This window comes from Lasiodiplodia theobromae (genome assembly GCF_012971845.1).
Source record: "Lasiodiplodia theobromae strain AM2As chromosome Unknown scaffold_11, whole genome shotgun sequence".
Classification (NCBI taxonomy): Eukaryota; Fungi; Ascomycota; class Dothideomycetes; order Botryosphaeriales; family Botryosphaeriaceae; genus Lasiodiplodia; species Lasiodiplodia theobromae.
The window spans coordinates 188,365-215,877 of record NW_023336311.1 but is presented as its reverse complement, the minus strand read 5'-3'; the positions used below and the strand labels follow the sequence as shown (position 1 = coordinate 215,877).

Here is a 27,513-nt window from a genome sequence, read left to right as displayed (position 1 = left end):
GCCCTCCCATCATCACAACGTCATTGCCGAAGGAAGGTGGGATTCGTGAAGAATCCTCCTTGAAGGATTTCGCGGTTACTTTTCTCCACGAATCGTCGAGCCTGGGGATAACTTGATGGTTTTAAGGGGCATCGACGGATCTTCACGTGGGTACGATCCTTTCGCCTCTTGCAGACTTCTTCACATGTTGTTTGTTTGAAATTTGTCACCAGATCTGCACTTTTGCGTCCGGATGGGAGATACCTTGTTTCTCTTCCGTTTCCGCGCAGTCGTAAGGTTGGGGAAGTATCGGAAAACCATAACACTCGCGATAGGGATATATTCCGACAACTCTACTGCACACTCCCATCGCCGCGGAGAGAGTGGGATGCGAAAGTTACGCTGTAGTGCGCATGTGCCAAGGCGAGCCGAACCGCAAGTGGAAAGTGCGTTTGTCACCGGGACGGAACCATTGGAACCAAGGCTATGGAACCTCGGGACCAAAGGGAAGCCACGGGGGCCTGGGACACTTCCGGCCCGGACGTGTAATAAGCACCATGGTCCGCCAAAACCGCACCGGCAAACTAGAAGACGGCAATTCCCTTTTTGCCGGATTTGTCGACGATAGGCGACAGCCACTACTACTCCCCCCGCGGTTCTTCCAACGCGATATCTCCCTGATATGTCCGAACCGTGGTAGGTGCGGAGAAATAAGGTGTGGTGGAGGGAAAGCCACACACAGGTCAGAAAAGCATGACACAAATAACCCTTCGAAGTGTCTCGGTGTTCGAGCTCGAAGGGAAATAATACGAACGGTCGCTTGCGCGAGAACAAAACGATGGAGATCGCCGCTGGGGGGGTTTCGAAGAGGCTGAGTCCCGACCGCGCGACACTGAATCATGTGCGACATATGAAGAGGGAATTCGTCACCCTCACGAATGGGGGAATGACAGACCCCGTCCAAGACCCAGGCCTTACCCACCTCGTTTAGCGGATAACCTTGGTGGTTGATCGCTTGGTTCGTGGCGGAAATCCTGGGGTGCCGGATACGCATTCGCAGCTCCCCGCTAAATCTTTTTGACTTTCGCGATCCGTTTCACGAGCGGGCCGCGAACTTGTGCACTTCTGTCATCTGGGAAGAGGCACACGGCAGAAAGATTTAGGCTCCGAAGTATGCTTTTTTAGCGCCCAAGCGAACGGGGACACGCCTTCTGTCGCGTGCAAATTGAGGCGTCATTCACCTACTCTTGCTGCAAGCTGTGTGTGGCTGCAGCGTGGTTAATGCAACTAAGTAGATACATCCATGTTTCTTGTATTGAGTAGAACGCGCAGACTTGAACGCCGGAAAACGTGGTCCTCAGGAATAGCTCGAGGGGTGGCGCCATTAGCCTTGCGACGGAAAGAAAGAAAACTCCCGGTCTATTGGTCCGCGCGAGAAATCAGTTTGCGATGCCGAGGTGGTAAGCCGATCCGTTGGAAGCGTCCCGCGTCCTCCAATGCAAATGCGGTTCGATATTGAAAATTTCATGAAATTCATAAACTCCAGGGCGCTTTGGGAAACAAAGGGAAAAAAAGCGAATCGGCCCTATAATGTCGAATGGGTATGCTGCTGGTAATGTCTCCCCTTCCCCACACTGTCGTCGCTCAACCCTATGCTTAATTGGTCCTGGCTCTCCCGTCTCCTGAACCGCCCTTCCCCGCGCTCCATCTCGATCATGCTGTCCTCGCTCCCGTGCCGCGACAGGCGCCCGCCCTTGATCGGCTCGGTCGTGACGTCGTCGTCCTCCTCGCCGCGGGTCGTTGTGATGTGCACCGTCTGCCCGTTGACGGCGAATTTGAGTTCTTTCTTGACGCGAATCTCGCCTGGTGCTTGCGGTTCGCCCATGGCCGTCGCGCGGCAGAAGGCGTCGATGACGGCGTCGTCGTATTGCGTGGGTCGCAGTTTGAGACCCTGGTTCAGCTCCTCTGAAAAGGCGAATCCTCGACGCTCGCGGTCGTTTTTGGTGACCCTGTAGTGATGTCGTCAGTATCGCTTTCTGTTGGAAGATAGTGCGACGGCGGTCGTGAGCCACTTACCAGTGTAATAATAACACGCAGATGGCAACGTCGCCCGAGCAACACATGAAACAAAGCCAGACAGGCTCGCCATGCAGAACCAAAAGACCAATCAAGTTGCCGACGGTGATCAAGATCATGAGACAGGTGGCGATGGAGGTGCGGTAGGCCATGGCCTGCAGGATGCTGTTGGGGCCGAGGGGTTGCTTCTTAAACAGAACGCGACGGAAGGGGTAGATGTAGAGGAGGGTCATGTAGATGTTGATGAGAATCTCGAAGGCCAGAAGTGGAATGATGCCCTGCATCTCCAGGCCATTGATGCAAACGCCTTTGGTGTTGATGTATCCCAAACGCCTGCCGACCGTCAGTTGTAGTCAGGTGAAGATTAGTAATGGAGACTGACCAGTAGAAGTTCAGGCAGACTAATCCAATGTACGGAACAATGAGAAAAAGGCAGTTGCATAGATAAATCTTGTCTTTGCTTCGCGGAGTGCGGTCGGAACGAACAATATGCTTCGAGGCGTCAGCGTACGGGAATTCAGGATGATCGCGACCGGCATGGTGAGGCTCACTGCTCGCTCGACCAGGTAGTGGTATTGGAGGATCTTTGCGCTAAGGTAGAATAGCAGGCAGACGAGGATTGATGCGTCGCAGAGGGTGCGCGATGTGTTCGGCTCCAGGTTCTTCAGGATGGCCGACACGGAGCTGAACAGGAAGGAAAGACAGTAGAACAGCAGCAGGACCCATTGGGCAATGGGCAGCTCTTTCCAGGCCCTCACGCTCCGGATAAAGCGATCAATGCAGACGGCAGTGAGGGTGATGGTAAAGACCGACAAGGTCATGGAGGCGGCCTTGATTCCATAGGGCGTGTCCTCCGGCGTGTACGGGCCCGTCTCCTCTTTGGTGTTGTACATGGTGGTCGGATGCCGCCTGCAGGCAGGCGGTGGAGCTGGGAGATCGGAAATCGCTAGGGCGGCCAGGCAGATCTATAAGAACCCCCTGGGGAGGCGGAGGCTTCTCCTGCTAGGCGAGTACTTTTGGGTTTCACAAGAGTGGTGGCTGCCCCCGGCTAGGGACGCTCCAGGGTCCAGGTTTGGGCGAGCGCGGCTGGCACCCCTTTGCTTAAAGGCTGCGCGGCTGGCTGTCTGACTCGCATCCGATGGAGAAGGATGCAAGGGGCGCCCAGACGCGAGAGATCTGCAGCCCCGCCTAGTCTTGATTCGTCCGGTCGCCGCGTTCCCGCGATCGATGCTTCGACGGGCGAGGCTGGAAGGCTGGGCGCGCCGTCGAGGAGGAAGCTCCGGAGCCACGAGGTCGAGGAACAGCCGCCATTCACGTGGGAGGGAGCCGTCTCTGGCGCAGGCGACGATAGGAAAACCACCACTCCGGTAGCTTCACTGAAACCGGGGGGCCTGCCGCATCGGGACAAGCGGATGGCGGGAAGCCTAGCAGCAGCGCAACTGACAGCAGCAAGCGACGGTTGGAAAGAGGGTCGCCGGCCTCAGGCACGCACATCAACGGCCGAACGCGCGTCTCGCGCCGCTGTCAACACCACGGGAGCGACGCCAGGTGCTGCACCGGCGGCGGATTCAGCCGCCGCTGCCGCATGGCCGCCCTGCTTGGGCCACCCGTAGCGCCAACGGCATTATGTCGGCCGCCAAAGGCTCGCTCTCGCTCTCCAGTCCCCGGCACTGTGTACCGGTGATGCAACAGTGCAGTGCCAGACTTCAGCCACGGCGATCCCCAGACTGGCGGAGGCGGACTGAAAGCCTGCTGGGTGCTCTTGGGGATCAGCGGACGGGAAATTTTGAGGGCCCTTCTGGAAGGGGAGCTGGCCCAGTGTTCCGCGCCCTGCGCTAGCAACTCTAGAATTTGCAAATCCGTCGCCGAAACCGTCGTCCCTCGCGCGGATCAAGATCCCCATCCGCTGGCCAACTCCACCGGCGCCTCGAGAGCTCAGGGCGGCTCGAGCACCCGCCGCGCTGGGCTCTTTCGGCAATCCGTCGACAAAGAGATTGCCGATAGATGATCGAGCCGTCTTGCTTTTGAGCCCACGACTCGCCCCCTGCGAATCCTGCGCACCGGAGTCGGCCCCGCCAGCCTGTGTTGAGATCCGCGACGGTTGCACGATGCTGTCCTATCATCGCTCACCCTTGCCACGCGCCTCGGAGTTGCGCGTGTCATGGCCCGCAGCCTCAAGCCGTTGGTCATGACTCTTAATATGGTCCGCCTTACGTATACGAGCCTGCTCCGATGCACCTCGACGTCAGGACCGTCAATCATTCGCCAATTCGCGAACAAAAGACTGCCGTGTTTCTCCTTTGAGCGACATCAGATCTCCCAGATCGTGTCCGTGATCGCAGCCGCCTACTTCTGTCACTTCAACATCTCTCCGGCGGTCAAAGAGCCTCATGCAAACCGAGCGCACCACTCGCAAACCAGCCCTGTGGCCAGACGGTCACGCTGTTGACGTTTAGTGCATGATGTTGCGCCCGTTCAGGCTTGGGACGCGGCTCGCCTGACTTTTTTGGCGAGCGCGATAAACACCACGGACACATCGTTGACTCGGACAACGCGCCGCGGCATCGATTTCTAATGCTGACCCAATCTATCGCCAGTGTAGGCGGAACGACGGGATAAACCTTCGACTGCAGTAGCAAACGGCTTGACTTTGGCCTCGCGGACCCCTCTATGCTTCTTTTGCGCACTGCGCCGTTCCACGAGCCTCTTCGCACCCTGTCCAACCTTGTTTAGACGCACGTAAACTGTAAAACCGACAAGAACGATCGACGCCATGGTGCCCATCCCTCCGCAGAAGCATGTGTTGGGCTCTTCCCAGTTGCTTCCGCGCATACCCGCAGGCATCTCACTGATGACTACAGGGACCGGGTCTGCTATGACAGCCCCTTAGCTCGCGGATGCTAACCCCTCTTGTGGGGCACATGATTACGGCAAGGCGACCCTAACTGACGGCATTTGCGGTGCCTTGGCCACGGGCTATTCTTTTTAGAGGCAACGCATCTTGCGCCGTTTTGCCCTACAAGCTATGTTTTGCTATCTGAGGCCTTTGGAGCCCGAAAGTGGCCCGCGCCTCCGCAGTACCGCGCGCGAAGGCATCACAAAGGACTCTGAAACCGCGGCAGTTTCTGTCACGAGGCGGCTGACGCGGTACTTGTTCATGATCGGCGCGATGGATTCGACGCGGACCTAAGCGTGGCCGGTGAACAAAAGATCTCCTCTGGCCCGGATCGCTGCGCTATGTTCACGATTCCCGAGATCTTCGCTCTCGAGTCCTTCGTTGTAGGCCCGAATTACTGATGAAAATTCTGTTAGGGAAGAAGCGCGGCTTTTTTTCACCTATACGGCTAAAGTGCTTAGCAACAGACCCATAACAGCCACCTCCAACATCCGAAAATCGGCTAAAAGATTGTAGTCGCATCCAAGTTTCTCCTCCCAGCAAAGTTACTACACGAACCACCGCCTGGAATGGGCGCAAAAGAGGTTTAATGACGCAGTAGTGCCCGACAATGCCGCTGGTGGACGGTGACCGAGTGGTTGCAACGATGGTGCGGCAAAAGGGGCAGGTCACACTGGAGGATGAAGATAGTCAATATTGGAGGAGGCTAGCACTTCTTCTTTTCCTCTTGGATACTTCGTGGGCGACTGGCGACTTGTCCTCTGCCGTCCTAGCGTCATCCAACTACCGGTGCAGACACCCCTGAGCCGCGCTACGATCGACTCCTCCAAGATGCCCAACCTTATTGTGCTTGGAGATGGCTCGCTTGCTACGCGTCCCGGAGAAAACTGCCGTGTTATATCTCCGGCCGAGTCAGAGTCTTCTGACGGGAGATACCAGAAACTCTAAAGTGTATAAGCAAAGCCGATGGGCATTGCGCCGTCCAAGCAAGCAGTCGTTATGTGGCTCTTTGTCCGCTGGACGAGCTGCTTTGCACCTGCTCTTGATGGTAAGTGTGGGTTTTCAAGACTCCAGACGCTATCATGCGGTCTGCGATTGCTTTTTCCCGGTTCTAACCTTTTCCAAAGGGCCTGTCCACAGTGAAGAGGATACTGACTCGAAAACAGCGGTCAGAGTTTCTATCGTGTCATCGCCCTAACTTCTCAAAACATTCCGGATCGTCCTACTGAAACAGCGGACATGCTCTGGACCATAAGAGACTGACGAAGCGCATAAGTCGATCAATAAGATACCTGCTAGCCGACGCAAGGAGTATTCGCACTACCGAAGGACAAACTACGGTAAGAGAAAAAAGCAAATGGGATGAGCGACCAATAACATGGACCCTATTACACCGTTGGACATGCTCTAGGCAACTGGTACAGAACAGGTAAGTCTTGTGCTCGCTTGTGGTCGTGTCTTTTGCTAAAGAGGGTTCGCACCGTGCCGCAGATGATCACTGCCAAACAAGGCAAGACATCACGACCATCTATATCATCTAGCGAAAGACTTATACGAGTTATGTCATAGCATCTAACGACCTTGACTGCGCTGTGCAGCTACAGCATAGCAAGTCAGGGCCCAACGGGAGACTGCTTGAAGTCTTTTGCAGCCGGCCATGAACATGTGTTTCGACATGGTTTCTTAACTGACCACGCCTGAACGATCGCTAAGCGCGTTTATTCCAGTGTGTCTTTGCTCTGAGAAGGGCCCACACTGAAGGCGTGGTGTGGTGGTGGTGGGTTAGACCACTTCCTAACACACCTCGTACGTTGCTTCTCGATTCCAGCCTTGGTTCGACGCGGAGGCAGGACCACCCTGACACTTATGCTGACAGAGCAACACTTAGAAACCTCACTAGCTTTCCTCTCCCCCTATACGCCACCGGCGTCCAGTCGTCGGTCCAGCCATCGGTCCAGCCTCGAGTACCCTCCGCACATCAACCATCGTCGCATACGCCTCCGCCGTAAAGCAGTCCATAGAATGCCAGGAAGCAGCAATTAAAAGGAAAAAGTGGTGCCAGAGTGACAAGACGCCGAGGGGAAACACAGCCAGCATTTAAACGTCGGCCCTACTATCCGGAGAGAAACGCCGCTTGAACACCAACCGACGAGGCATTCTCCGGTGTGCGCGAAAGGCGCATGAAACGCAATTCAGCATCGTATGGTGCTGTACGATGTTGAGGCTGAGGCGCCGTCGTCTGATTGGTGGAGTCGGCCCAGCCACAGGAGAGGTGACATGAGGAAAGTTCGATTGTTCTTCGAAGCGAAGGGCTTCTGCGGCCGCGGTCGGTCGGCACGGTCGGGACGCTCTGCCTAAAATATCATTTTCCACCGTGTTCCACGGCCCTGCGGTAATTTGCGCCGCCTCGGCGTTACGCTAGCCGGCGCCACAGGAACGAAATATTCCGACTTTTTGCTGGCCGCCCGCGGGGTGCGCGGCTTGCAGTGGGGTTGCAGGGCGGCGGATGGTACATCGTGACCCCGCAAACTGCGGTCTTGGGGGCTTAGTGAAGGGAGACTAAGGGCCGACCGAAAGAGGAAGCAGAATAAGGTGCACGAATAAAGTTGGATAAACGCCGGGGTTGGCAACCGAACTCGTAAAGGAGGGCCGGAATCTATACCGCATTAGGAAGGGGGCAGTATGCTTAACGGACAACTGAAACGGCTTGTCGGGTTGCGGAGAGAAAACGAAGCGAGATTTCCACCAAACACTCGACTGCTTTAGCGAAGGGGTACAAGTAGTCTATCCGCTATAGACCGGCTGTCTCTGTATAAATACAGCCTCTACCAGTTACCAAGGATCAGCACCCTGCCTGCATCCTCCGAACCAGCTCACCACCAATCCACTCGTTCACCAACCAAAGAGCGACCATGAAGTTCTCCTCAGCTATCGTCTGGGCCGCCGCCGCGGCCGTTGCTTCCGCCTCTCCGCTCGAGCGCCGCGCCGACTTCTGCGGTGACTGGGACAACGTCGTGAACGGGCCCTACACGACCTACAACAACCTGTGGGGAAAGAGCACCTCGGGCGTCTCCGGCTCGCAGTGCACCGGCGTCGACAGCTTCAACAGCAACACCATCTCCTGGCACACGTCGTGGACCTGGTCCGGTGTCCAGAACCAGGTCAAGTCCTACGCCAACACCGTCGTCGACATCACCGCCAGGCAGCTCAGCGCCATCAACAGCATCAACTCCATCTGGCGCTGGAGCTACACCGGCAGCAACATCGTCGCCAACGTTGCCTATGACCTCTTCACTTCCTCCACCCCCACCGGCAGCGAGGAATACGTAAGTCCTACGTCCCTTCTTTCAAGACACGTGCAAGCAGCTGACCCCCATTCGCAGGAGATCATGATCTGGGTTGGTGCTTTCGGCGGTGCCGGTCCCATCTCTTCCACCGGCTCTGCCATTGCCACCGTCACCATTGCTGGCTCGTCGTGGAAGCTCTACAAGGGCCCCAACGGCCAGATGACCGTCTTCTCCTTTGTCGCCACCTCCAACGTCAACAACTTCTCCGGCAACCTCAACGACTTCATCAAGTACCTCACTTCCAGCCAGGGCCTCCCCACCACCCAGTACCTTACCCACATTGGTGCCGGCACTGAGCCCTTCACTGGCTCCAACGCCAAGCTGACCACCTCTTCCTACACTGTCAGCTTCAGATAAATGTCGATACTTAGTTAGATGCATATAGGAGAATGTGTATATGGCCTCTCCAGCCTCGTACTTTTATAGTTTATTGATTTCGTATCGGTAAATCAAAAATACATCACCTATTTGAAGACCAATGAGATGTGCCGTTATAACGCCTTAAATCCTCCTGCATACTACTCTACATCAACGCAACTCCACATCGATATCTTGAAGCTCTTGACTATCCCACACCGACTTCTCCACCCGGCCGACATTTTCTCGAACAACGTACGTGCCCTCTCTCCTGATCCACATAACATTGTAGAACTCGTACTTCTCAGATTCGTTTGGACGACTATCCAGTTTCCACTCCTCCATCCAAATATGTGCGTGTCCATCCTCATTAGAAACGCTACCACATGATAAAGCAACAAGCTCGCACCTTTCACCAAACGGTACGTTCTTAGCTTTACTTTCGTTTAGATGAAGCATCCCAGCCCATTTACCAGTGTCAGTCACCAATTCTGTAGCAATACAGGTGCCTGGGTTGCGCCACCAGTCTATGACATTGGAGATTTTAAGGAAAGTGCTCTGGGAGCGCAAGCGAAGTGATGGTGACCATGTGTGGTATTCATCGGTGACATTCTGGAAACCAACTGGAACGGGATAACGAAACACGGCATTTGGTATTGAAGCGTGAGTCCAGTCATCTTTATTGCCGTCCCTTCGCCAGCCGAGTTCCGCGTGAGCCTCTGGGGATATTCGATCCTGGCTTGTCTTCCAGACATGGTAGTCATTTCTGATCCGGCGCTGTTGCCCGTGAGGTCCCGTTTGTATCCAGTCCACCTTTGGTCGTATAAATGATGTTCTGCAGAGACATCTGATGTTGGGACTTCCGGTGAGCCACTCGTATGCAAAAGCTGGACCGTACATATCAGTATAACCCCCTTTCCAGCCTAGGAATGACCATGAAGGGAGATCAGAAGACCCATCGTGCTTGGGGGTTCTTCTCCGTCGCGGAGTTCTGGGCCACCAGAGCAATGCTATGTCGAAATAGAACTCCGGCATACCAAAACAAAATCCGCCTGGAAAGGAATGGCTCAGAATTTCCTCAACACCGGCAAACGCCGCTCCTGCATCCTCCTCGAAGCTGAATTTTCGGGTGCAATACTGGCCGATTAGAACGACCCATTGCATGAAGTCCGGCCATGGCTCAACACTGAGAATGCTCAATGGATTTTTTCGCTGACTCGTAATTTGAGACGGAATTCCATCGAGCTCTACTGGTATTTCTTCTTGCCATCGGGATTGATAGCATGTCCACCGAATATCGTCGTTGAAGAATATCGCTCTCCGGGAAAGCTTTAATTCTTGAAACGTCCAGCCTCGTGTGATCCAGGTCGAGGTGGATGTGGGAGCCGAGACTCCCACCTCAACCATTTGAAGTGATGGAAACCTAATACGTCTTCTCACTAAGTTGCGTGGTCCAGAACGCTGATTAAGGCCAGCTATTCCGTGATCAGCATCTTCCCCTTGGGAAGCAACGAAGGTGCAATAGGCGTTTGCGTAGATTGATCCCATCCTTTTGATTTGCGAATGCCAATTTTCCAGATCGTCTTGAATGATGCAAAGCCGGTCGACCCATAGGAAACGCTCTCCAAGAAGCTCTGTTAGTTGAATAGCGTCCTCGACCGTTCGGGGGAGTCTGAATGTTTGATTTCGCACGGTTATGGCGCCAGCCTGCTTCAGTGACTCGATGTTTTCTGTCGTCGCCATACCTGCTTCTTGTTGGGAACCCCAGACGTATGACAGTGCAAAGTATCGTTCATCCCCGTGCGATTCGACCAAACAGCCTCGTACCACGTCAATGAGGAACCGAGGTCTTGTGGAAACAGAATCATGCGTTATAGGCAGACCATGGCACTCTTCGCCATGGTGTTCATCGCAAAATCCAAGCCACGTTTGCAATTTTGCAATGCTGAACCAATTTGGATCCACGACTGCCCCCATAAGTCCCTTTTCTAAAGCCCGATCTGAAGGGTTCAGAAAAACATTGCCAACCCCGAAATTAAACTCATACGAGTATCCCCCATATGTTCCACCAGGGCGGAAGTACAGCTTCTCATGCTGGTAAATTGGTCTGCTGCTTGATGGCATACTCAGCATGTCGTCACACGACGGGCATCCTGCTCTTGCTTGTAGATCTTGCCATGTGCCAATGTCTATGCGCGGCGCCTTGCCTCGTACCATCCACCCTCCAACGTCGCGACAAATGGAGCACCACTTGGAAAGGTTGTCGACGTCCGTATTTTCCGCCGGAATTAGGTGATCGAAATCGCTATCATTGACGTTTCCCCGTCCCGCGTAGGCAGAATCGACAACGCTGGATTGCTCCGCGCTTCCAGGTTCATGGTCTTGAATTTGGTCTATCTCGGTGTTCTGCTGGACAGTCTTATCAGGACGAGATGCATCGCCACCTTCACAAGGCAGTCGGAGGGTGCTGTTGCTGAGTCTCAAAGTAAGGTAAGGAAAGTCACCACCGTCGGATTTGCTGGGCGTTTCTCTGGTCTTTTGACGGGAGAATATCATTCTCAAGCGCCGGAAATGTATGTCACCATCGTCCGAGCTGTAGGGGGTTTGTTTGATCCCTTGGCGGGAGAACATCTTCTTCAAGCGACTAAGAGGATGAGATGGCTGTGAAGGTGGCGACTGTTGGTGCATAAACTGCTTGTGCCTGTCGTGTGTTTGCGAACAGTTCTCCATGGCGTCTCCGGTCTCCTCATGTTTGTCGTGGCTCCTTCCTTGGATTTCTGGACAGGACCGTTTCATTATTGGCATGAGCAGTGGTCGATGGAGGATTTTGCAGGTGGAACAAGATGAAAATCGGGCGGTGATGCGATTTCAGTGCTTAGGCTGCAGGCCCAGGATGAGCGGTGGAAGTGCGCAAGGTGTCATGGTACAGCCTTGTGGGAAACGCGTGAATTTGAGGTACGACGAGCTCAGCCCCGCTGGCTGGACATACCCCGGTACATGTAGCCCTAATGTGGGCCTTTTGGGTTACGCTCGGCTGTAGGATCCAGTAAGAAGTGCGCTGTCCACCCACAACTCGCAGTGGCGTCCAGTGATTGTCGGCAGGATTCGCAGCTCGGAAAGTCAGGCGATTTGCACTCATCTTAGTGTGGCTTAGAAACGGGGCTTGCTCGTGAGGCTGAGCAACTATGTGCGAAGGATGAAAGTCTGTGCAAGAGGAGAGTGGTCATTTCTGAGGGCAGGAATTTCCATCACTAATTCGCGCCTGTTGTTCCTCTGCCTCTACACGACTTAGGATAAATTTCATAGAGCTTACACGTTTGTACGAGGGTTTACTTACCCACACAACAACGATAACTCTAGAGATTTCCTAAGCCACAGGCCACATTCCGGCCGTTTTGTCCTGGCTGCGGGCTGCGGGCTGCGGGCTGCAGGCTGCGCCCCGCACCGTCGGTCCTTCTTCCACCAGTTTAAACGAAAGATACATCACTACAAATTGCTGCACATATTCATTAAATTCTGCGCCTGAATCCCCTATTTTGCTGAAATAGAATTCCAACAACTAACTGCAGTTCTTGGGCAATGTGATCCGACGCAATTCATCACCGCCATCTTGAACATCGAGACCATTCATTACAACATCGCGCAGCTCCTAACTTCTTTAGGCATGCACTCTTAGCTGAACATCATCATGTATCAAGCCTTGGACAATCCATTCCCGTTTCGACAGTCATTCCTACACATGCCTTAATAAACCCAACCAACACCCAACCTCCTCAAATCCCAACATGCACAAACGGCGCCCACGCCAAAACATCCTCCGCCTTCCTCCTCTTCCCCCTCCTACCCAGCCTCTGCGCCCGCAGCTCCGCCACCGCATTATGCAAGCACCTCACCACCCGCCCGTCTTCCATCTCCCCCAGCCTTCTCGACCCCAACAGCCGCCGATAAAACGCCCCCGCCACCTCCGTCGCCGCCCCGTCATCCGCCTCCCACAGCGTCGCCACCACCGCCGGGAAGCCCATCAGCTGAAACACGCTGCCCAGATGTATCCCCTCGTCAATCAGGCCCTCGTCGTACTGCTGCGCCGTGCAGCACGCCGAGAGGTAGGCTAGCTGCGCGTGCTGGTGCGTCTCGTCGAAGAGTTGGGACACGGACAAGCGGCCGCTGCCGCCCGCGTCCGCACGCAGGACGAGCGATGTCGCCGACGGGTCGTCGAAGCTCGGGTCGCCGTGGCAGGCGAAGTGCACGATGGGGCTGCGGCGCATCTCGTCGATGACGGACGACACGGTGGGCGATTCGAGGATTGTGCAGGGAAGGCCGGCGTGCGAGGCGGCGGTTGTGATGGCGGACATTTCGGGGGCTGTGTTGAGGTCTGCCCAGCCGTCTGAGGTCGTGTGTGGGGTGTGGATGGCGAGGATGCGGGAGGGGACGGTCTGGTGAGGCTGTTTGGCCTTGGTCGATCTGGAGTGTGCGAGCGCTTTCATCGTGTGCACGTACGAGGAGACGCAGCGGCTGGATGTGTTCTCCAGGCTTTCGTCCCAGCCTGAGCCCGCAGCGTGCAGGGGCATCAACCCCATCATTCCGCTGGTTACCCACCATAGTCTGGGAAGGTCGCTCGCGGTGCTGCCAGGTGCACCTGTCAGTCCGAGATGGTTCATGACTGGCTTGACGGCTACCTCCCAGAGCCAAACGAGGATCTTGGCCAGACTCTTATTCGACGTGTTCCTCTGGACCAATGTGCATTTGGTAAGTCGACATCTTCCAATGATTTTTCGGACATTTGTCTGTAGTTCGACCTCCTGGAGAGCTGGTAGAGGAAGGACGATGATGCTTTTTGAGGTAACTATGAATGCATCGGACCTGAACTTGGTGACGTTAAAGCTCACGAGCGGTCCCTCTGATGCGAGTTCCTTCAGCTCATCTCCTGAAGCCGGTCGTTGGAATCTTGATAGGCCTGGCAGTTCGCGAATTTGGTCCTCGAGGTTTGTCAGACGCTTCGTAAGTTCCTGCCGATGGAGTACCACGTCACCTCTGTTCGATGCAGAGATGGACATTTGTGTGAGCTGCTCCCTGATATCTTCGTACTGCGATGAGATGTCTGGATTGATGGAACTAAGGTCCGAAACGTCTGCACGGTTGCCGATAAGGAACCCGAATATCAGCCCCCGCCCCATCTCCAGGAGTGTCAAGGCTTCCTCGGGTCCACTCCCTGAATTTAACGACGCCACTGCTGCGAAGGTGGAAAGGTTCGAAAGGCCAGACAATCTGAACTGCATATCTTGCCGCATCATGGAGCGCGGGCTGACATGAGACAATAACGCTATCGTCTTTGAGCTCAGTTCGTTCGCTTCTGCCCACCGTTCTCTGCACATCAGCATAAGCGCAGCAGCCCGTGCCGCTCTCAGTCTCTGCATTGGTGAAGCACTTTCTGGCATCGAGGCTTCTTTTAAAGTCTCGATCCCCTCGTCGAATAGAGCCCACCCCTTCTCAACATCCGTAGCACACGTGGCGAGTACCATCTGTCTCCAGCCCAACCAATATGCGTAATCCGACCAATCGGTATGCGTCTTCGGCATGCAATCCAAAGCAATCCGACTCCAGGATATCGCCTCCTCTAGCTTTCCTACATTGGGCTCTTGCTCAACCGTGCTCAGGTACTCCTCGTAGATCCGGGTCGCCAAATTATGGGTGTACGTGGCATATCTCATCCACTCCGACTTGGGAGTCACCTCGACAGCTTTTCTCGCGAGCATGACTGACTCGGATCGGTCTTCATCGCTATGAGTGCTGTCATATCGCCTTGAAAGCTTAGTGCTGAGGTTGCTGAGATACATTCCATGATCCGACCCCTGCGAAGCGCACCTTACCGCTTCTCTGGCGCAATCAATGGCTTCGTTGAGATTCTCGAGCCGCTTGAACCGATTGTAGAGGCAGGAAAGGGATGTTCCAAGTCCATTCAGTCTGACAGGACGCTGATTGCTTTGGGCGGCTGTCCACGAGACACTATCTCGAGCTTTGGAAACGGCCTCCTCTATGTCTTCTGCTGCACCCGATGTCTCATAGCGGGCTTGCAAGGCAATAGCCAGATTGGATGATATCATCGCCCTATCATCATTGGACAGATGGGTCGATGCAAGAGCAGTGCGATAACCCTCTATAGCCTCATCGAGCACTTTTCCATGTCAGTTGCACGTCCCTTGTAGCTGAGGTAGTACTTACAAGCCCGTTGCCCGCTGTATTCGAAGAGTGCTTTGAGGCATACAGCAAGACCTTGGTGGTAATTTGGTCGCTCTGGATCATCGGGCGATGCCGCTGCCAGAACTTGTTTACCATACTCAATTGCAAAGTGCAAAAATTGGACCCCTCGCCCCCGTCCATATGCCTCTCTGTTCCTGTTCGTGAGGTTGACCAATATGCCAACCCGATCATCGCTTCCAGCCGGGCACATACGCAACGCGGTATGCAGCATTTCGATTGACTCGTCCAATGCCGACAAGGGCAAAAGTCCCGCGTCGTAGCTCGTTGCCAGCACAGTGCTACAGTGACTAAACGCGTTGCATCCTCGAGGGAACCCATCTGGCATTGACTTACAGACAACTTTCGCAAGCGGCAGCGCTTCTTGCAAATCTGCGATATTTCCAGTCTTCTCAAAGCGCTGGTAAAGCCCTCGCTCTAGGTCGTCCATGTCGCGCCACCGCTCCGGATCATCCCTTTTTGTAGACTCTTCCAGGACATGGCGTCTCGCCAGGATCAGCCGATCGAGAACTTCAAGCTCGTCGAAGGTTTTGTAGATACTCTCAAGCTGTTCCTGGACGGTCCGCAAGTACATGAGGTGATAGGTCGGGTCGAGATCAGAGCGCTCTACAGCCTTGTATGCAAGCCGGAGGGCTTCTTCCAGGTCTTCCCGGTTTTTGGAGTAGCCGAATCTATCTTTGAGAACTCCGGCCAGCAAGCAGCAGACGAACGGTCTCTCAAAGTGGGAATCTGGCGCCGCTTCTAGCCAAGTATTGAATAAACACACTGATCGCTCAAGATCCACCGGAACGCCATCCTGGACATCGCCTCGCTGGGAGATTAAGTGCGCCAGCATCCAAGCCATTTTCAGATACTTCGTAGAACCCTTAGGAGCATGACATACTACTGTGTCGGCATTTTCGATGGCGGACTCCAAGGTGTTCCGGCTTCCATCCCTCCTGAACTCCCGGAAAAAATCGTTCGCCCTTGTATAGTGGAGCTCAATATGGAGTTGCCTTTCCGAAGGTGGAGACTCTGCCATGGTATTAAGTGCAACAGTGCAAGGCTGATGGGTATCCTGCCGTGGCGTTTAGCGAAGCGATGTTGAGGGATGTCTCTGAAACCCCACTCCAGCTCGGCGGGGTTGACAAGGGGGCTCAGCCAGCCTCTGGGGCCAAAAGTCAGGCAGTCATCGTTGCACAAAAACACGTCACCTGAGTGGCAAACAAATGCGCGCTCGAAATCAGGTTATCCAGAGTGGCAGGGTATAATATCGGCGGCATTTCCGCCACAGCCTTCCACCAGGAAAGGCCAGAATACACTCACACCATGGCTCCGCCTTACCTCGTTCTCCCACAGCTACTCCCCTTGCATGCCGTCCCGGTCGGCAGCCTGGTTTGTTCGCTCTTGGAGCCGCACGTCGACATTTTCAAGCAACAACTCGGGCCTGACGTCTCTCCCGGCTTCCAAACGACTGCCCTCGACCTATCCGGCTTCGTACAGAAATCTCGAGAGACACGATTCTACGCTGCGCTCACACAGTTGCTCAACGTGCACACGCAGCCTGGCTCTACCGGCGGCACGCACCTCGCAAGCAAGGCTGTCAAGCGCTACGAGATGACCTCCCACCGCGAGGCATTTGCCGAGCTGTGCGCCAGCGAAGACGCCAGAGCATGGCTAGAGGAAAGCGTCAGAGCGGGAGAGAAGTGCTATCTGATCGTCGGTGTCACAACCGTGCTTGACGCTAGAGTATCCCAGGCTCATGCGAAGAGGGTTGCTACTGGAGTCGACTTGACAGCTCCGGTCAGCACGGCCTTGACTGGTGGCATCGATGTTTTCGGCGTCTTGGACCCCGGGGTTGGCTTTGAGAAAAGCCGGGCCACTGAAGAATGCGTGTCCTTTGAGGCACCGGGTGAGATGATCTGGGCGATTGCCTACCGCAAGATAAAGTTTCGATCTTTCAGGAAGAATGTTGATACCGCATTTCTTGATAAGGCTATTCACTGGAAACCTATGATGAACCAACGAGCAAAGAATGCTGCAGATGAAGAGGAGCTGGAGGTAGAGCTAGATGACATTGATTTAGAAGACGAGGACGAGTTGGTGGACTTCGCTGCAGATGTAGATGACGATACTTTCATTGTACCACAAGCCGGGGATGATACCAGATGACTCTGAACAGAACAAAATTTAAGTTATTTGTCATATGTGGAGTTAGAGGCGTTCTTGGCACTGCTATTCCTGGTCAGGTTAGTGATGTTATGGATGGCGAGGCGGAATGACGGCGCTTACGAGCCTGAATTCCGTTTGGCCATGGCTTTCCCTGTGCCTATCAGTATGACTATCGGCCGAAGGGGCTTTGGCTTGAATGCTGGGGAGCTCGGCGCTTATATCGGTAAGTATGATTAATATATTCCTAAAAGGAATAATGCATGCTTACCGATTTGGAAGTGCCCACCACGTTTTTGTTTTTTTTGGCGTTATCAACTTCAGCTGTTGGCTTGGCAGTACTACCACTATTACCCTTTGCGTTGACTCGTACCGCGAATATGCCAGTGAGGCGCTCGTTGCGCTTAACCTCTCTAAAAATGTCTTCCACGGTTTTGTCTTCTCCCCGTTCTTCACGCATTGGCTGCGCGCGCTATCTGTCGCCCAAGAGCTATTACAGGAGCGGTGAATTAGGCGCCGTGGCACACCTGCTGCAGGTTTGTCACACGCATTAAAAACACTTATCGCCGCTACTGAGAATTGGCCAATCAGCCTTCCTGCGCCTTTCTCCTCAAAAGAACAACCCTCTCTTTCGACGTGAATATATCTGCATATTATAATTACTATCCTAATGTAAAACTATCATTGGGGCCTGCTCGAGCCAAATAAAAAAAAGAAATAGCTTAAGGCGGCACTGAAAGCAGACCTCCAAACGATGTCTTGTGTGAAACATATTCCATGGAACCTACTGTGGGGGCCGTAATACCTACAGCCCCCTTCTGCATCCGATGGCTAGCGTGAAATTGGTGTCCTAAAGAGGACTGGGGTTCTGACCTATCATACCACCAGAGCGACCTCAGAGTCTCTTAAAATAATTTTCGCGCCAGCCATCGGATGCAAAAGATGCTGTATGATATTCCCCATATAACCTGCTCGTTCAGCCTCACTGTCCATTGTTGACACATGTGTCGGCTGTTCAGCCTTGCACTACATCAGTGTGAAGATAAATATGTGCTCACATACGCCCGTCTTCATAAACACGAACCGAAGACTTCGACGAAAAGTCTCAACGCCAGTCTGACCACAAGAGCCGCAGTCGAAAAGCGGTATATTCGTTTCGAATCGCTGAAAGAACTTTTCTTTACTCTCTTTGCCCTGCGCTCGCCTTGAACAGTTGGTCTACACGGAATTTAACGCTTCACGTAACCTTTCAGAATCCTTGTCTACAGCAATGAACCCTCCAAACTCAAGGTCTTTGCGAGACCATGATGTCGCATATCACAGGGTGTCGCGCCCGGATCAATCTGGACAAAACCCAGCGATTGCACAGAGAGCGAAGATATTCAGTAGAAAGCTCTTAAGGGAAATTGCTTTTTCAAAAGTACAGATCATCATTTACGGTGGTTATCTATTGGGTAAGCCGGCCTCCCTTATGAAGTTGACACGAACACTAAAATGACTTGTGAAAGCCGTCGCACTTGCTGTTGGAAATTTCCTCTTCTTCCAGTGGCTTGACACACAACTGGTCCGAGAATCGATTCCCCAAACTTACGTGAGCAACATTGCCAATGCCCTTGTGAGGCTCTTCAGTATCTCCCTCGGACTTGCCTCGTCTACGGCCTTTACGCAAATACTTTGGAGGCAGCTTCGCCAGAAGTGCCTCAAGGTATCTACTATCGATGGGCTACTATCTGTACCTACGGCCGCTACCGAACTGCTTTCTTGGGACATACTGCAGGTCGCCACAAAGCTATGGTTCTTTGGCCTGATTCTCCAGCTAATTCCGCTTGCAACCATTTTCCCACCAGGTTCGATCATTGTCTTACCTCGACTTGTATCCAGAACGGAAAATATGTCAGTGCCCATTTTCGATGTGCGCTTCCGTGGTAACGGCTCGTTGTACGATTTGTACGAGAATGCATTGTTCCAACAGTATGTTGATGGAAGATATACGTGAGTAAGATGGTGGATTCAATGTATAGACACAGCTGACCTGAATCAGTCGCCCAGGCGACACCGCAAGCGCGATCGCAAAGACTACACTTCTGAACGGCAGATTATTGACGTCAAACAGCCCTTGTGGGCTCAACTGCTCCTATACAATTCAATTTGACGGTCCAGACTTCGAATGTAGTAAAGGCTCCTGGCCCGGTCTTGAAGAGTCTGCTCAGGACCTTTTTGACACCGACGGCTCGGTCCAGCCGCCTCCGAAGCAGGAGAACACCAAAAGAGATTCATCCCGCCCTGGAAGTTTTTGGGCAGCACCTTTGAACAAAGATGGAAAGTTTTACTTCGCTGTTAATTACGACACGGGGAATAACTCGCTAACAGCCCATCTTAACACAATCTGCACATACTTTGCTTCAACCTACCATATGAACCTCAATTTTGTAAACGGTACCGAGATCGTGGATATTGAGGTGAAGAAGAAGTATCCACTCAACGCTACGGCGCTTGACTGGGCTTATTTATTCGCGCCATATGACGTGGTCGACAACAAGAGCTCTGAAGGAATGGCTACGATATTGCCAGATGATCTAGTCCTGTTCACCGGCATGGGTGGAAGTCCGAAACTTCCAATCTCGGACGCCTTTCGTGACTCTAATATTAGGGCAATAGCCGATGGCGTGTCTTACGCACTAGGCGGTATCCTGTTGCGTGCAGGTGAGAATCACTGCCAGCTGTTGTAACTCATCTCTGTGACTGACAACGTCTTAGGATCGGAGTCAGCGATTCATATGAACACTCTAATTCCGGAAACTCCTTGGGTCAAGTCCTACAAAAGGTTGGACTGGACGAGCTATGACTTTAGTCAGCTCACCCCAGCGCTGTATGAAAAAATGCTTCGGAACGTCACTATGTCAATGCTATCTCGCCCGAACACGAACACGACTGTAGAGGTGACCATGTCACCGTGGGAGAACGCTTATTCGTTTGCTAGCAAGCGATCTTTGATTTGGCCTTATGGTGTATCTCTTATTCTGTCAGCCGGATTCATCGCTTTTGGACTCGTCGCACTTGGTCAGAATGGCGTGTCCGCCGAATCTGGCGGATTCATGCAACTGCTGTGTACGACTACCGGGGATAACCTGGAAATCAACAAGGAGGCAGCCAAATGCTCCATGGGAGGTTCTTCAAATTTTAGCAACGAACTCAAAGAACTGCGGGTACGATTTGGCCACATCAAAGCTACTGCTGAAGGGAAACTAAGAGCAGGATTTGGGACTGAAGAGGAGACAGATGCGATTTAAACGTGAGTGGGCACACGCATGCTATTGTATCTTTTTTTTCTCGCGCATTTCATGCTCTAAATATGTCTACCCCATAATCCATGCTTTACTTGATTGTATCTCAAATGCATCTTAGTCTCTCGGAAAAGCCGACGGCTTACGGCGTTTTCCTGCGTTAACCGTAAAATGCGGGGCTAGCTCGTCTGTCGTGTTGGATCGGCAAACGATGGGACCATTAGCATTCGGTTCTATTCCATTGGTCGGGGAACCATCGGGAACTACTCCTCTTCATGCTCACTGCATGCCCCAAATGTTAACTATATATTATTTTGCAAACCTCAAGCATACTATTCATACAATCATCATCTCATTCCACCACATTCACACTTTTGCTAAGAGCACAAGCCACATCCAAGCTATTTCTCAATTCGAATACCACATAAATAAAGCCTCGCCATCTTTACTACACAATCCACTCCACCATGGCTGGGCATTATCTGCACCAAGCGCCCCGCGGCGTGAATGCATTCAACGACAAACCTCAATTCTCAGGCTTCATGAAGCCGTGCCGTTACGAAGGCGAAGTCCAAAACCTGGAGGTGTTTGGAGAAATCCCCAAGGAGGTCGATGGCACTTTTTATCGAGTGATGCCTGATCCGCAGTTCGCTCCGTTCATCGAGGATGATCCAGTACATTCTTCACCACTACCATCACGGTAAACATGCGCTGACATGACCCAGTGGTTCAACGGCGACGGCAATATCAGCGCCTTCCGGATCCACAATGGCCGCGTCCATTTCAAGCAGCGCTATGTCCGGACCGAGAAGTTCGTGCGCGAGCGCGAGGCCGGCCGTGCACTCCTTGGTCAGCAGTCCACACCTACCGTGCTGTGTCATATGAGGCTAACCAATCGTAGGCAAGTATCGTAACAAGTACACAGACGCAGTGGAATTTCTGGTCCGCAGCACAGCGAACACCAACATTTTCTACTTCAACGGAAAGCTGCTAGCGTGCAAGGAGGATGCTCCCCCGTACCTTCTCAACCCTCGTACCTTGGAGACGATTGGGCTGTATGACTTCGAAGGGCAGCTGCCGAGCATGACGTTCACTGCACATCCCAAAGTCGATCCTGATTCTGGAGAACTGATCGGTATGGGCTACGAAGCGAAGGGCGACGGCACCCCGGATGTATGCTACTTCACGGTCTCGCCTGACGGCAAGTTCACTGAGACTGTTTGGCTTGTGGCGCCGGTTTGCGGCATGATTCACGATTTTGCTGTTACCGAGAATTGGGTGAGCACTCCAGTGGCCGTTGCATGTGGTTAAGCGCTGACTGAAGCATCAAGGTCCTGTTTCCTATCATTCCCCAAATCTCCAACCTTGAAAGGATGAAGAAAGGTGGTGACCATTGGGGATGGCGCTCGGATGTTCCATTCTATCTTGGAGTTCTGCCTCGACGCGGCGCGAAGGGGTCCGATGTCAAAGTAAGTTTCCAGATTCACTCAGTTCGTTCTGGTAGCCCACCCTGGATGCACACTCAAGTGTATGGACCTGTATTCCATGCTCCAGCCCTCTCCACCCCCCATCTACCCTACCCATTTCACGGCCCATCGCTTACAAACCCCCCCAGTGGTTCCGCGCCCCCAACGCCTTCCCGGGCCACACCTCCAACGCCTACGAAGACCCTCGCACGGGCGCCCTCATCTTCGACCTCCCCATCTCCGACAAAAACGGCTTCTTCTGGTGGCCCGAAGACGACGGCTCGGCCCCCCACCCCTCCGAGATCACCAGCCACATGATGCGCTTCACGCTGGACCCACACTCCACCAACCTCGACCTCGCTGCCCCCACGCAACTCTCCCCGTTCAACTGCGAGTTCCCGCGCATCGACGATCGGAAGTCCATGAAGGACTACTCGCATTGCTTCATGCCGATGCTGGATGTGGCGCTGGGCACGGACATGCCGGCCATCGCGCCGCTGATGGGCGGGGGAGCGCCGTTTTATAATGCGATGGCGCGGCTGAATGTGAAGACCGGGGATGCGAGCGTGTATTTTCCCGGGCCGAAGCACGCGGTGCAGGAGCCGGTGTATATTCCGAAGGAAGGGGCGGCGGAGGAAGGGGACGGGTACGTGCTGTTCTTGGTGAACAACTACGGGGAGATGACTAGCGAGCTGCACTTGGTGGATACGGCGGATTTCAGCAAGCCGCAGGCGATTATCAAGTTGCCGTTGAAGTTGCGGGCGGGGTTGCATGGGAACTGGGTCCCCAAGCAGGAGTTGGATCTTGTGGCCTAGTGGCCGTGGATCGGTACAACTTCTCGGACAATTGAGTGGGTTCGTTCTGGAGCAATATGTGTAGCCGTGTTGGAAACCGAGCTATAGCCGGTACGTAATATCTATATAAGAGACATTACTAAACGAATACTTTACATGCCTATTTATTCGTAAGCGCCATAATATCACCGTCCCCTGCCTGAATGAGGCGTAAAACCCAAAGCGGCAGGCCGCGTAGTAATGTTACTGGAATCATTCGAGCTGGTAGAATTAAGCTTCCACCAATTCCGGAAAGGACCTGGTCGACAACTGCGTCTGCTATTGTGCCTGGTTCCAGGAGGAACTCTGAACATTTGTGGCTCTCCGTGATGCTCTGAATCATCGGCGTGCGAATCCAGAACGGATGAACGATCCTAGTCACGTTAGGGCTTACACTTTGAATAGACAAACGGGCGGGATACTCACGTTGTTCGAACTCTCGGTGCATTATAACGGACCCTCAACTCCTGTCCGATCCCTTCATGGAAAGCCATGGCCGCGGCCTTGGAGCACGCGTACGACACGTTCTGCGCCTGGGTGTAGAAGCTCGCCATGCTTGCGATGGTGACCAAGTGGCCGTGATCGTTCTCAATCATGGCGGGTAGGAACTCACGCGCCAGGGTGAAGTGAGCCAGTACGTTGACGTCGAAGAGACGCCTCCGCTCGGTTTCGTTTTCGTCGAGGATATTCTTCGCGACGCCTATGCCGGCATTGTTGATGAGCACGGACGGGTGTCCATGCTCCAGCTTTACCTCGGCTGCAGCTAGGGCAATGGCGGAAGGCGAGGAGAGATCGACTTTATAGAAGAACACTCCAGCCGTCTCTGCACACCCAATTAGCTTCAGGGTTCGCTCGTGGCCGGGCTAGTGATAGAGTAGGTCATGGCAACGGTGCTCACCTAAGACTCCAGCGCTGGGTGGTACGACGTCCAGGATAATCGTCTTGATGCGCAGCTGCGCGAACCGGTTCACCATCTCCAATCCTATCCCGCTCGATCCCCCCGTCACGACGACAATCTCCTTTGTCCAATCCCAGGTCTTGTCACGGACGAAGTTATTCATGCTCCATCGCGAGAGCCACGAACTGAGCCGGCTCAGGATGCCGACGCCGAACAGAATGCAGAAACCCACCGTGGTGCTCTTTTTCGAGACGAAACGCTCGCCCCACGGAATTGCCCTTCTGACAAATTCTGGCCTGGCCAGGAGAAGATATGTCAACGGTCCGGTGAGGAGAGGTTGCAAGAACAGTGATTGAACGGGGTAGAACATTGCCTCCAGCGTGAGGCCCTCCCGTGGGAGAAATGGCTTGGATAAGCGAGGGTTCTTGGACATGGTGGCGAGAATTTTGGATAGACATGTGTGCGGAAAGAGTAATTAGGTCACGACGCTGCGGAATATAAAGGTTTCGTGGAAAGGAGAGCCGCGGACGTCATTTCGCGATATCATTCCCCCCTGCGGTAAGGTGCGGAATACCCTGTAGATTTTTTTGTGGGGTCTCTGTCGAGTACTACTACGGAATGATGTATTTGGGACGCAGATCGGAGGAGTTGGGGTTTTCGGGGCAAATACGGGGTTGCCTTTGATAATTAATCAACTCGGCTCTTCGGCCGGCGTGTTGAATTAGTGAACAGGTTCGGACAGCACCTACCCGCTCGTGTGATAAGAGAGGTCTTTGATACGGCATTCAAACACCCAGTCTCCATTCGCTTGCAATGAACATGGCACAGTCTCGTCGCGATATCGAGTTCCGCACACTCGACGGAACCTTGCTCAAAGGATGGTTCTACCCCGCCGCAGCAGCGGCAGAGAACCCGGAGCAAAAGTCTCCCTGCATCATCATGAGCCACAGCGTGAGCCACCTTCCTGCCTCCAATCTTATCAACCCAAAAACCATGTCGGAGCGCTAACACCAGCCGCCCAGCTATCCAGCCTCAAAGAACAATTCCTCCCCGCCTTCGCATCCCGCTTCTCCGCCCACGGCTACGCCGTCCTCATCTACGACAACCGCAACTGGGGCAGCAGCGGCGGGTACCCGCGCAACGAGGCCGACCCCTGGAAGCAGGCGCACGACTACTCGGACGCCTTCGACTACGCCGCCTCCACGCAGCTCCCCGGCGTCGACGCGCGCCGCATCGTCTTCTGGGGCTCCAGCCTCTCCGGCGGCACTGCCATCGTGGCCGCGGCGATGGACAGGCGCGTCAGGGCGGTTATCGTGCAGGTGCCGTTCATGTCGGGCGAGGGCACAGCGGCAGCGATGGCGCCGCTGCTGCCGGCGGTGTATGCGGATCGGCAGGCGAATAAGGATGGGGCAGTGGGCGCCATGGTGCCTGCTATTGCTGCGTCGCCGGAGGAGGAACGACGGGGCGATTCGAGAGCGATATTGCACGGGCCGGGAGTTGCTGAGTTCTTGGAGACGATGCGGGCCGACGGCGTTGGCTGGGAGACGAAGATGACGATGCAGAGCGTGCAGAACTTGTTTATGTTCGAGCCGCAGGCGTTTATACATCGCGTGGCTCCGACGCCGTTGCTGATGGTCCTGGCCGATAGCGATACGATGGTGCCGACGGTTTTGCAACTTAAGGCGTATGCTGCTGCGTATGAGCCGAAGACGATTGCGGTGCTTGCCGATTGCACGCACTTTGATCTTTATTACGGCGAGAAGTTTGAAGAGAATGTCGCTGCCCAGCTTGGTTTCCTTCGGCGCGTCTTTTACGGGGGAGACTCCTGAGTTTTGTCTTTTCAACTATTTATTTCTGTCATAATGGAATATATCCAAGTCTGTTCCGTCAGACAGTTGTGCGTCGCTTTTTGACTGTGTTAATAGTTAAGATTACCGCTGGTAAAGATGTCGTATAGCAACGTTTTCTAGCGCTTTACTGTATCTAGCACCCGCTAGACCCTACCTCGCGCACGAAATCTCTGTAAAGCGTTTTACAACTTCTATAAAGGCCGAATGAACTTAACAGTAGTTAAACCTACAACTATGACCGAGTAGCAAGCGCATGTAAAAATCTAGTTGAGAAGGGGTTACAAAAAGGGGTTTCGCAACTCTTGCATGAAGTCTCTATTAAGGTTACATCTAAGACTTTGCCTCTTGAGTCTTAACGGCTATTAGGTGCTTAGGCGATCGGATCGTTGAAACCCGGTCCCGAGACGTGCCCCACCTCCGCTGTAAATCACGATTTAAAGATACTACGGAGCTTAAACGTCGATCTTAGCTTCTACTACAAGAAGCCAACGCGACGGATCCCCAATACCCGATTCCGAGACCTGTCCCACCTCCGACATGCATAATTCCGCAGATCATTCGCTGGTAGAAGCCTATATATACCCGGTTTCGAGGCGTTCTCCACCTCGGCTATAAACATCGGCCAAGCGATAGTGTGGGGCTCAAACGTTGATCTTGTCACTCAATATACTGCAAAGATGACTACCATGAAGGAAATAATTCCGCTAGGTAGACCTTAGCTACAGCCGAAGAGGTTTTACTTCTCCTAAATGTAGACGGGGCACCACCGCATAAGTAGCAACGCGCGAATTCCCACATATGTATACCCGACACGTACACCAGTCTCTCCTCTACTTGCGACGTCTTTCTACATTGCACGGGCATCCTAAACAACTGGACATGGCCGAAATTCGACGGCTTGGAGAGCTTCGAAGGTCGGATGACCCATACGGCGCGCTGGTCGGGCGAGTACCACGGTGAAGAGCAGTGGAAGGGGCAGAGGATTGCCGTCGTCAGGCCTGGAGCGTCCAGTCTGCAACTCGTGCCATCGATGCAACCCCACGTAGCGAAGATGGACATTTTTGTCAAGACCGTAAGTACATACCTACTACATACGAGAATTGTTGTTCGCTCTAGAATGTGCTAATAAGTCTGCAGGGCGTGTGGTTTGCGCCACTGGTAGATGACCTCCAGGAAGTTCAGGTGCGGGAGGGCCGATTAAATAATGACGTTATAGAGATCCGGTGCATACCGGTCTTGCATGCGTAGCGGTGCGGGCCGTGCCGCTTTCTGCCGCCGGCCGACTCCAGAATATGCCATGATGACACCCCAAAAGTCTTACGATCGAAATCGCGAGGTATGCCGTGTCGGTGAGCCCTGGCCGCAAACATAAGACGTGTACCATGCCTCAGTCAACAACTTCGCGTATCCTCGAGCAGCGCTTTTTGGCGTCGGGCTAAGGGAGTTCAAGAGACAAAGAGAGCCTTGTCCTTCGCAAGCTTGGATGGAAATGGCATCAGATGCGACGGTCTCTACCGGTTCCAGCAAAACAGGCCTGACAGAGCACCACGCCATCAGAAAGTCGAAGCCGTGCTGCACGAGAACGAGGGAAGCTTGACACCAGAGAGCATGTAGGCGCTGATATACACGTATTCGTTTCTGCGCGGAAAAATCCGGCGGCGCACGTTCCTGGGGCGACAGGTGTATCGCTGCACTGGAACGACGACCTGGGCGCATTCAAGGCCGGGCGCCCCTAATCCCATGATTCAGCGCTCAGGAACTCTAGAAATTAAGATTGCACGTGATTTTCAAATATGTAATGATCTTCGTTGGGTCTGACTTGCATCGCGGACATAGCCGCAGATATGGGAAATGCTCTCGCCGCTTTAGTACAAATTCGCCGCAAGAGACCCACTCCAGATTTTATACACCACAACGCGCCCGCCGTTAAGGTTACACGAATCAGCCCACAATAAGACACGAGTGTCCGATATCAGTCTTTGGTATTTAGCCTTTATTGCGATATGCAGCCGGTGGATCCAGCCGAACGGTTTCGTCGAAATGTTGCTGTATAGGGAAACATACCCTAGTAAGAACCTTGTAAGCAATGGTATCCACTACAAACCGCTGTTGATCGCGCCTATT

The 27,513-nt window shown here is 53.6% G+C and overlaps 8 protein-coding genes across 8 annotated transcripts; 5 read left to right on the top strand and 3 right to left on the bottom strand.

Moving 5' to 3' along the window:
* Positions 1–1,564: 1,564 nt before the first annotated feature.
* On the bottom strand, positions 1,565–2,948 carry LTHEOB_4191 (Ring finger domain protein; the record flags this gene model as incomplete). Its single annotated transcript, XM_035513198.1, has 4 exons — positions 1,565–1,988; positions 2,056–2,388; positions 2,438–2,547; positions 2,607–2,948. 4 exons carry the CDS (start codon positions 2,946–2,948, stop codon positions 1,565–1,567), a joined length of 1,209 nt encoding a protein of 402 aa, XP_035374895.1.
* A 4,915-nt stretch (positions 2,949–7,863) lies between these two features.
* On the top strand, positions 7,864–8,655 carry LTHEOB_4190 (Xyloglucan-specific endo-beta-glucanase a; the record flags this gene model as incomplete). Its single annotated transcript, XM_035513197.1, has 2 exons — positions 7,864–8,277; positions 8,335–8,655. The coding sequence occupies 2 exons, from the start codon at positions 7,864–7,866 to the stop codon at positions 8,653–8,655; spliced, it is 735 nt and encodes a 244-aa protein (XP_035374894.1).
* Positions 8,656–12,428: 3,773 nt separating this feature from the next.
* Positions 12,429–15,484, bottom strand: LTHEOB_4189 (Tetratricopeptide-like helical protein; the record flags this gene model as incomplete). Its single annotated transcript, XM_035513195.1, has 4 exons — positions 12,429–14,005; positions 14,081–14,454; positions 14,518–14,827; positions 15,247–15,484. The coding sequence occupies 4 exons, from the start codon at positions 15,482–15,484 to the stop codon at positions 12,429–12,431; spliced, it is 2,499 nt and encodes an 832-aa protein (XP_035374893.1).
* A 734-nt stretch (positions 15,485–16,218) lies between these two features.
* On the top strand, positions 16,219–17,061 carry LTHEOB_4188 (uncharacterized protein; the record flags this gene model as incomplete). The annotated part of the gene is made up of 1 exon (XM_035513194.1): positions 16,219–17,061. One exon carries the CDS (start codon positions 16,219–16,221, stop codon positions 17,059–17,061), a length of 843 nt encoding a protein of 280 aa, XP_035374892.1.
* Positions 17,062–19,472: 2,411 nt separating this feature from the next.
* Positions 19,473–20,348, top strand: LTHEOB_4187 (uncharacterized protein; the record flags this gene model as incomplete). The annotated part of the gene is made up of 2 exons (XM_035513193.1): positions 19,473–19,761; positions 19,816–20,348. 2 exons carry the CDS (start codon positions 19,473–19,475, stop codon positions 20,346–20,348), a joined length of 822 nt encoding a protein of 273 aa, XP_035374891.1.
* A 461-nt stretch (positions 20,349–20,809) lies between these two features.
* LTHEOB_4186 (uncharacterized protein) lies at positions 20,810–22,623 on the top strand (the record flags this gene model as incomplete). The annotated part of the gene is made up of 5 exons (XM_035513192.1): positions 20,810–21,016; positions 21,068–21,191; positions 21,244–21,620; positions 21,674–21,811; positions 21,958–22,623. 5 exons carry the CDS (start codon positions 20,810–20,812, stop codon positions 22,621–22,623), a joined length of 1,512 nt encoding a protein of 503 aa, XP_035374890.1.
* Positions 22,624–23,063: 440 nt separating this feature from the next.
* LTHEOB_4185 (uncharacterized protein) lies at positions 23,064–23,972 on the bottom strand (the record flags this gene model as incomplete). The annotated part of the gene is made up of 2 exons (XM_035513191.1): positions 23,064–23,464; positions 23,540–23,972. The coding sequence occupies 2 exons, from the start codon at positions 23,970–23,972 to the stop codon at positions 23,064–23,066; spliced, it is 834 nt and encodes a 277-aa protein (XP_035374889.1).
* Positions 23,973–24,352: 380 nt separating this feature from the next.
* On the top strand, positions 24,353–25,368 carry LTHEOB_4184 (uncharacterized protein; the record flags this gene model as incomplete). Its single annotated transcript, XM_035513190.1, has 2 exons — positions 24,353–24,490; positions 24,562–25,368. The coding sequence occupies 2 exons, from the start codon at positions 24,353–24,355 to the stop codon at positions 25,366–25,368; spliced, it is 945 nt and encodes a 314-aa protein (XP_035374888.1).
* Between the last annotated feature and the right edge of the window lie 2,145 nt (positions 25,369–27,513).